General features: G+C 40.0%; 1 protein-coding gene across 1 annotated transcript; it reads right to left on the bottom strand.

Moving 5' to 3' along the window:
• Positions 1–2,730: 2,730 nt before the first annotated feature.
• LOC132527920 (butyrophilin-like protein 1) lies at positions 2,731–9,321 on the bottom strand. The gene is made up of 9 exons (XM_060163932.1): positions 9,240–9,321; positions 7,974–8,324; positions 7,103–7,384; positions 6,761–6,961; positions 6,165–6,185; positions 6,048–6,074; positions 5,837–5,863; positions 3,965–3,991; positions 2,731–3,254 (listed from the first exon to the last, which is right to left on the bottom strand). The coding sequence occupies exons 1-9, from the start codon at positions 9,319–9,321 to the stop codon at positions 2,731–2,733; spliced, it is 1,542 nt and encodes a 513-aa protein (XP_060019915.1).
• Between the last annotated feature and the right edge of the window lie 583 nt (positions 9,322–9,904).

Raw genomic sequence — 9,904 nt, 5'->3', positions numbered from 1 at the left:
CTTGAGATGGTTTTGGCTTTTCTGGGTCCCTTGAACTTTCATCTGAACTTTATAATCAGATTGTCTATTTCTTCAAAAAATTTGTTTGGCATTTTGACAAAGATTGCATTGAATCTGTAGGTCACTTTGGATAGCATTATCATCTTAAAAATATTAAGTTTTCCAATCCATGCACACAGAATATCTTTCCATTTATCTATGTCTTTGTTAATTTCTTCCAACATATTTTGTAATTTTCAATTTGTAATCTTACACTTCCTTGATTATATTTATTCCTAAGTATTTTATTATTTTGATGCTGCTATAACTAAAACTTTTTCTTAATTTTATCTTTGGATTGTTCACTGCTAGTGCGTAGAAATACAACTGAATTTTGTGTGTTGATCTTAAACTTTGCTGAATTTCTTTATTATCTCTAATAGTATGTGTGAGTGGGGATGTGTGTGTGCATACTGTATGTATTGTCTGTATAAGAGGCTTTGAGTCTATAAATGATGTAGACTTCAGGAAGCTTTTTCATGTGCCAGGAGCTGCTCTGTAGTCCTTCCAGGTGCATAAGGCACAGGTAATATCTGTCACTGTAAAAGGATACTTCTGAATATATTCAGCTTAACAAGATGCATGTTCAATTTCAACTTAAGGAATTTAAAGAATTCTTATATTTAATAAATACATTATCTAGACTCCGCAGTTTTTATGAGGCCTCAATTGATGACCATAGATATTTTCCATATATTTTAAAATGTAACAATGTTTCAACATGTGGTTGTGAGATTGTAAAACTTTAATTCTTGTTCACCTTAATGGGATGCCTTCCTAGCCTCTAGAACTGTGAGAAATAAATTTACACTGTTTACAAACCACTGAGTCTATGGTGGTTTTTGTTATAGCAGTCTAACAGACTAAGAGTGATTTTTTTTCTTTCTTTCTTTTTTTTTTTTTTTTTTTTTTGCTGTGTGGCTTGTGGGATCTTATTCTCACAACCAGAAGTCGAACCTGGGCACCATGCAGTGAGAGCACGGAGTCCTAACCACCGGACCACCAGGGAATTGCCCTAAGAGTGATATTTGGATCTTGAGTTTATAATGATCAAATTTAGAATATACTTTAGACTCTCATTTTCTCAAATCTTTTTTCTGTCCACACACCTCTCTCTTCAAGGTCTCTAATTACTTTTGTTTTAGGTCCTTTAAAGTTTTTCATCAAATCAGTGATACTCTTCATTTTTAAAATTTTTTTGTGTACATTTCATTTTAGATAGTTTGAATTAATGTCTTCAAGTTCACTAACCATTTATTTATGCAATGACTAATCTACCATTAATCATATCCAGTGAAATTTTCATCTCACACATTGTACTTTTCATTTCTAGAAGTTCAATTTGGGTCTTTCTTTTAAATGTATATCTCTAGTGAATTGTTTGAACATATTTTAAACTATTTGGAATACAGTTATAACTTCTGTTTTAACATGTCTATAAATTTGAATACCTGTACCAGTTCCATGTCAATTTTAACGTATTGATTTTCTGTTCATTATATGTTGTATTTTCTTGCTTCTTTCCTTGCCTGGTAATTTTTGATTGAATGTCAGACAGTGTGATTTTTTTTATCCTGTTGAGCTTTTCTCTGGAATGAATTTAAGATACTTGTAAACAATTTGGTCCATTAGAATCTTGCTTTTAAATTTGTTCATCAATATTGGATCAATATTTAGTCTAGTGCTAATTATTCCCCATTACTAGGGAAAGATTTTTGTGGGTACTCTACACAGTGTCCACTGCATTTACAAGGTTTTCTAGTCTGGGTGGTAGGATGACATTCCCTTCTCACCCTTGTTTAAGTATTAGTTACTGTTTCCTCTAATCATTTCATTTTAATGCAATAGATAGTTTTGATTGGGGGGAGAGGAAGGGCCTTTCCTTACCTTTGCTGGTGGACATACTTAGAATTCCCCAGAATACAAAGCAGTCATTCTCCTTATTAACATCTTAAGCAAAGCAATCACCTTTCTCTCTCATCATTCAATAGGATAAATACCTCAATTTGCTCTCAGTTGATTCTGGTTTTCCCAGACCTCCATCATGTTCACATCACCACATTAGTTAGAATTGGATTGTGATTGATATTTATTTTTTTCTTTCTCAAATTATCCTTGCATTTAAGATATAGTTTAGCTTGTTATCAAATTACAGTTTAACTTTTCTACTTCAACATTTGAAAATAGAACTCTTTTGTCATTTTTATTCAGTGTTGAGAAATGTGAGGAAGTGTATCTAATTTTTATTCCTTGAGCAGTGCTACTAAAGTGTGATCCTCAGACCAGTGCATATTTATAAAACCTTTCTTACTAGTTCTTTATGAAACAAATACAGAAATATAGTATTACAAAACTTTAGAGCAAATTAACAGAAAACATTAGTTATATTTTATCTAATAATAAAATTACCACTTGTATGTCTGTTTTTAACTCACTTCATTATTTCCAGTAATTTATTCAGAAAAGTATGTCTGTGATATATAATGCAAGAAACATTTACAACAATAACCAAAAGAAAAAAAAAGATTCTTCTCTGTAGATTGTTTGAGAAACACTGCCTGATGTGGTTAGAAACTATGGTCATGCAGTTTCATGGAGCCTTAAGCCAAGAGGCCTCATAATCAGTGGTCCTAGGGCTTACAGAGAATGGGCTACTATCTTCATGGTTTATAGGTTCTTCTTCTAGGTCACTTAATATTGTACAGATGGGGAGAGCTCCATGGATTTAAGTTTGAAGTAAGGATAGAGTGACTCAGAGAAGTTGGCCTGGGTGAAAGAGAAGATGTGGGTTCTGTCAGTCATGTTATAGAAAGAAATGTCACTATCCTCATAATCCAAGAAAATCACAATCTTTCGTGGACACTTTTCTATCAGGAGAGGCTCTTCCAGGAAAATTTCTGGGGGAGAACAGGTGAGAGCCCTGTATTCACGTCCCTTCTTCTCTAAGACGCTGAACTTCTTCTTTTGTAGATGGCTGAGTAACCCACTCCTCTCTGTGGGCTTCTCATAAATGCCTAGAGTCCACTCATCAGTGTCCTCAATGTCCACCTCCCAGTAATGTCTCCCTGAAGTGAATTCTTTCTGACCAAGATTGATAAGGTTGCCGTCTCCTTGCTTATTACATAATAATACCCGTGTTTCCTCTCTGATGTTCTCTTCTCTCTCTGGGTCAGAATTGTCCTGATGAAAGTTTTCATGATTTAGAGTCACAAGAGCTGGAAGAAAAAAAAGGAAAGGAAAAGGCCAACATTATATATTTCAGAAAACTGTTTCCCCTGTAACTGTTTTGTTACAAGGGAAACCTTAACAAAACAGAGCAAATGTGTAAGGAGTAGGGATAGAATGCATCCCCTCTGAACATGTGTGTTGGGGGAGGTGGTGCTGGGAGGCCGCTGATGTGCTCTCATCTTGAGTTCTAGGCTACTTATCTTAACCTATCTATGCAGTTATATAGGTCAGTGTCTTGGCAGAATGCCAGAGTGAGCAGGTGACTTGAAGTGTTTATTGGAGAATGGTGTTCTTTCCGTGTCCTCTGCAAATTAGACCTATGTTCCTCAATTAGTAACAGGATCCAAGTGAGCTGACCTCTCTACAAAGAACAATTGAATTGCTATTTTGAGCACTTCTTACTTAGTTTGAGGTCTCCTCAGCTGAGGGGCTATCTTAATTTCTGTTTTAGAACCAAGTGGACCCCATAGATGAGGAAGCTGTGCCAATATATTGAAAATGGAATCACGACCAGAGTAGCTAAGCCTAGCAGCAATTTTCAGTTCAGGCTAATATTTAATGATTTTGATGTTTCTTCCCTCTCTTTACCAGAACAATAGTGCCCCTGTCTTTTCAGCGAGGAGATGATGTTAGGAAAGAAAAGCGGGGTCTCAGAGGGCAGGTTGGAAGGGAGCCAAAAAGATAAAGAACAACTTACCAGGTTGGAACTGTTCCTTCCTCCAGTCTGAAAAAGAGCAATACAAGTTGAAACTGGGACGGAAGCATACCCAGGGAATGAAAAGGAGGTAAGGTGCTTCCTTCCCTGACTCATCACCTTCTCTTGTCAACATTCTCACCTCCTCTAAACCCCTCAAGCTCTGGTAGTATCCAGAAACTACAGGACAAATAGTATGCTTTCTGCGCTCTGTCTCACACTAGAAACTATCACATATTTCAGCCCGAAGCTGGGGCGTATTCTCCAGTCTGAGCCAGGTTTGGAGACCCCTGGAGCACGGTCTAATGCTCTACATGTCCCTCTACTATGCTCTCAAGACCTTTATGGACCTCCTCACTATGAGAGCTATAAACTGTATTTTTAAATTTAATTTAATTTTATTCTATTCCATTTTATTTATAGTTTTTCTAGCCTGTGATCTCCTCAGAGTGGAGTTTAAGCTTATGACTAAGGCATTTAAATGGGCCATTATTACTTTGACCCAGATTGTAATCAGATTGCTTATATTTTTCTCCAGGGACAAATTCCTCATGAGAAATAGAATTGCTTCTGCCTGTGGCCACTTCTCTTATGACAGGACTTGTGATTTTATTTAAAGATTGGGTATTCTCATAAAGTCTTGGGACAATAGGCAGATAAGGACATATCCATAATTCTTGATTGGAGCAGCACTGTGGTCTCTCACTAAACTGCGCTCCTGTCAGAAGTGTAGCACTCAGATGCATAGAATCTATGAATATATGAGTCAAGGAGGACATCTGAGATCATGTATTCCAGTCTTTTTGTCTTAGAGATAAGGACACTGAGCTCAAAAAAGAGAAAAGAACCTGATTTCTCAGCTGTAATTGGTAGAGTTGGAACTAAAAGTCAAAAGTCATTCTTAGTACTTTGTTCACTCCTTTAGAAACACGGGATTATTTTTCAGTATCTCATGAAAGAAAACTCAATAGAAACTGCTTAATCAACTTTAATCCGTGGGGAGGACCTCCTCTTATCAAAGCACTTATCAGGCTGTGTGTAGTTGCCTGGTTCCTGGCTTACTTCCCCCAATGGACTTTGTTTCACAGGGTTAGAGTATAATAGTTTGTACCACCAACATTTAGCACAATGTCTGGCATATAAAACTTGCACAGATACATATTCAAGAAATGACCTGGTGTGCTTTTGAGGTCCAACTCTATATTACACACACACACACACACACACACACACACACACACACACACAAGTTATAAACCCACAGAATACATGGACAAATTTTAGAAGGTATAAATATAGCCAATTTCCCCACCACCAGATAAACATATTTTTGCAAATCATATTCAAATATTTTTAAAAGTTGTTTTTCAACTTTTTTACACATAAACCTTCTCCCTATATATTGAATTTTACTTTTTTATTTCAAATAGGTAAAATAAGTGAAATCATAGTTAATATATTTTTCCAAATATAAAATATAATACATTTCCTGCTCTTTTAAACTTTATTTGTAGAATAGAAGTGCTGATATAATATAGTCTTTATTGTTCCCAAATCTCTCTTTATTCATCAAAATCACTCTGAGTTCTGTCCCTTCCTTCTTCATAGTGGATGAGCTAACAATTCTTGCTGAGTCCTACCCTAGCCATGTGGTGGGACTGACCAGGCAGCCATTATTTCTCCTTCATCATTAGCTCTGGAAGACAACTGATTATTTGAGCCTCCAAATACAAAATACTACAGAGTGATACCAAATAAATTTTCACAACTTTCAAGTGTGTGTGTGTGTGTGTGTGTGTGTGTGTTTATGACTCTGCTTATTATGCTCAGAATACCAGAGGCACTTGGCAAGACTAGGTCCATAGAGTTACGTACCAGGATATAGCAAGGCCTTCTTCCAATCTAAAACAGAAAAAATAGAGGTAAGACAAGATGAGACATTAATCTGGGGCCTTGAAGTTTTCTTCCTTACCCTTATTTCTCTTCCACTAATCATCATTCAATCCTTTAGTCTTTTCCTCTAAGGATAGGGAGCTGAGAACCTGTTGGTCATCAGGACATCAATTGACATGACAGAGTCTCTTACCTTCATTGTATAATGCCTTTCGCCTTTCTGAAAGAAACAACATTCAATGAGAGACCCAGAACAGGTGTGAAAAGGGGAACAACTTCTACACAGGGCATGAGAAGAAACAAGACTCACCAAGCTCTGCCTTGAGGTTCACTGGAAGAGGAGGAGATATAAAATCCATGAAACTGGGTTTTAGCTGCTCCTAAGTTTGGTGAGTAGCTAAATGAATTCAATTTGACCTTCTCTTAAGGGTCCCATAGTTAAGTAGGTGAGAAAGATTAGCAAACATATTTGTCAAATGTAAAAGGACGGGCACTAAGAAACGTTAACATGGGAAGTATCATGGGGTCACACAGGAAGGAGAGCCCATGCTTCATAGGAGTTTAAGATTTCTTAGGTGTTTCTAAAGCCTATTCTTGAAGGACAAAAAGGAAGAGAAGTTAAGGGAAGACATTTCCACAAAGAGAAACAGGTTGAGGCACAGTGGTGTGAAAAGGCATGGTGTGGGTTGAGCCGCAATTTGGAGGCTTCGTGACCACTGCCCACAGACCTCCTAACTTCCCACATGATTTTCTCCTTTCCATAGGACTCCCAGCTCTGTAGAATTCTTGGTACCCTGCGTTTTCCTTGGGATCCTTCAGTAATCTTTTATTTCCCCATCCACCCTACACAACCTGTATCTGCAGCTTTTCCATGAACCTCTGATTTGACCTGCTGCCCTGATTTACTTTTGACTCTAAGTGCCACTTCTTTTTCTCTCTTCATCTCCTCTGTGTTATGAGATTCTTCCTGCCTTTTCTTTACTTCTCTCTCTTTGGCTTTATGTTCTCTCCAGCCAGTGTAGCTGATCCCGATGAGGAGAAGCACCAGCAAAGGGAGCATCCCAGCCAGGGCTGTCTTCCACGGAGACGTCCTGGGGAAGAAGGGCTCTGACACAGGCATGTGGAGACACAGTGAGAGACTGACCTGGAGGAAGCCCTGCCCTCTCTTCAAGGCTCCCTTCAGCCTTCCTTCACTCCTACTTGCCCTTAATGCACCCAACTCTGCCTTGGAGTTTGTGCCGTACTGACCTGGGAGGAAGATGGCTGACACTTTCTCCTGGCCAGAGAAGGGGTTCTGGATGGAGCAGGTCACATTGTCCAGAGAGCTGTCCGTGACCACAAGTGATGCCTCCACATAGAACAGCCCATCTCCATCTTGGGTCTGAGACTCAGAGAGGGATGGTAGCTTCACTCCCACCATGTTGCTCCACTGCACCCTGGGTTTTGGGAACCAGCCACCTGAGGAGCACAGAACTCGGATCCCGCGATCCTCAGGCCCCATCATGTAAACGTGAGGGGCAGAGCCCAAGCCTGAGGAGAGAAGACATGTGCCTGAGGGCTGTGGTCCTCGGGATTCAGGAGTCCCTGAGGCTGAAGGTGTAACTGCCTTTCACTAGGCTGATGAGCAAACTGAAGCTCAGAATTCAAAACTGCTCATGGCCAAAGTTAGGCTTACCTGTGATTCAGTTTTTAAATCAACTTAATGCTTTTGCACTTTACTTGGACTGAGAGAGCTTTGAGATCATTCCAAGAAGAAAAAAGAACAGGGGCAATGAAAGTTAGAAGAAAGGAGTTTAATTCTACAAGTTGTCTCTCTCTCCTGATTGGGTCAAAAATATTTGAAGGCCTCAGTACCTATCTGAATTAATACTAGTTAATTAATTTTTGTGATCTTTTGGATACTAATATATCTTCAGAAGGATTGCCTCCTTTATTGTTTAAAAGCAGAGTACATAGTCTTATCCTCACTGTACAGTTTAGGAAATTGACATTCTACAAGGCAAAATATTATATAAACATATGGAAGATCATAAGAAATGCCAAGTTAGGAATCCATATGTTCTCACCCTTCCCTTTGCTTTACACCATGACACATACATTCTGTGCTCAGTTAACTTACCTATCACACGCAACTCCACAATGGCTTCTTGGGAGATATGACCATCCTTAAAATGACACCGATATTGGCCATCATCAGAGGCACGGATGTGTTGGATCAGCAGGGCCACCGCGCCTTTGCCAATGGAGTCCCCCACCAACTCTGTCCTGCCACGGTACTCCAGCATTTGCTCCCCTCCTTGTTCCTGTCCATTTTGGTACACAAGCACTGTGGAGGAGAGCTGGGCTCGGTACCACCGGATCTGCATGTGGGCTGCACTCTGCTCAGGAGACAGCTGGCAGGGCAGACTGGCATCTGCCCCTAGCAGGACCATGATGGGCTGAGCTGGTCCCTTCACGGAAAACCCAGACACTGCATGAAAATTAAAGACAAATTGGGGGAATGAATGGGGGTGGGGGGCAGGATGAGATGGTAGACCCCCCTGCATTCTTTATGTAGGGACCCAAATGTATTTCTCTCTTATTTGTGTTATTTTTTGACCTCAAATTAAAGAGACAATAACAGAAAATGCCATTATCGTGACTTCATAGCTGGTTCTCTTCAAACCTGGAGTCTGAAAACTTCATCTTGAGGGGACCTTTTATTTTATGAAGAAAGGACTTATGTCCCAGAAAGAATAGATGGGTTGTCCAAGATCATAAGCAGATAGAGCTTAGGGATCCTGAGTCCAAATTCTTTGTACTCAGACTTGGGTTTTCTTGACAGTGAAAACATTACAAAGTATGGGAGTTTTATGGTTTTTTGTTTTGTTTTTTGTGGTACGCAGGCCTCTCACTGTTGTGGCCTCTCCCATTGCGGAGCACAGGCTCCGGACACACAGGTTCAGTGGCCATGGCTCACGGGCCCAGCCGCTCCGTGGCATGTGGGATCTTCCCGGACCGGGGCACGAACCCATATCCCCTGCATCGGCAGGCCGACTCTCAACTACTGCGCCACCAGGGAAGCCCTACGAAGTATGTTTTAACAAACAGTTACATCAAATTTAAACAGGCTAAAATCAGTAGTACGCAATAAAGACTTAGATAAATATTATAGCTATGAGTTTTGCGAGGTCTGCTCAAAGGATTAAGATGTGTTGATGTGAAGGAGATCACTCCCACCCTTCACCCGACCCTTCAAGCCTTCTGTTAGCAGCAGACACAGCCACAGTTTCCCCCAGAAATAACTCGTTTGAGAAGATGCAGAGTTGGGACTGATGGACCCATTATATGAGAAGAACCACTGAAAACACACCTACAAATAAAAAGTATGAGGGAGAACACTGACCTGGGGAGCACCACGTGGACACCTGGAGAAGGAGAAGAGTGGGGAGAAAGCCAGCAGGAAGGAAGCTGGGAAAACCCGCCATCTTCTTCAGAGCAGAAAGTGGAGCAGGTGGAAGCACAAAATGTTCACTCTGACAATGAGGTACTCTGTTGGAGAAGGTGCTGAGAAGCTAGCCAAGTGAAAGTTCTTGGAAAACAAAAATCCCGTGTTCAAAGACATACTTTTATACACAGGTTTTTGGCTATTTTCCCTCACAGACCTTGAGAAAAACACCACCAATGCCCACCCGTTCCCAATGGGTTTTGTTTTCTTCCCTCCTTCTTCTTCTTCTTTTTTTTTTCCTGAAAACTGGTTCCCCAGCAGGTGTAGAAAACTGTAAACTGTTCTCTTGTGTCCTGTGGGCTCACTTGCTTATCTACAGATTCATCTGCTCACCGGGGCTCTCTTGAAACCGAAAACCCTGAGTTCAATGTTGAGAGATGAAGTCAGACACAAAATTTGTCCACTCCACTCAGCCAGACTATTTCCCCCCTTCATTCATTCATTCATTCATACATTTATTTATTTATTTTGACTGCAAATACTCTTGTGGCTTAACTTCTGAAAGGGAAGGGAATTTTGTCACCACATGACTCAGAGCTCAAGCCCTTCTTTTTCTAGTACCC

This window comes from Lagenorhynchus albirostris, chromosome 10 (assembly GCF_949774975.1).
Source record: "Lagenorhynchus albirostris chromosome 10, mLagAlb1.1, whole genome shotgun sequence".
Taxonomy (NCBI): domain Eukaryota; kingdom Metazoa; phylum Chordata; class Mammalia; order Artiodactyla; family Delphinidae; genus Lagenorhynchus; species Lagenorhynchus albirostris.
Note: the sequence above shows the minus strand (reverse complement) of the source record. Positions and strands in the feature narration are given on the sequence as shown.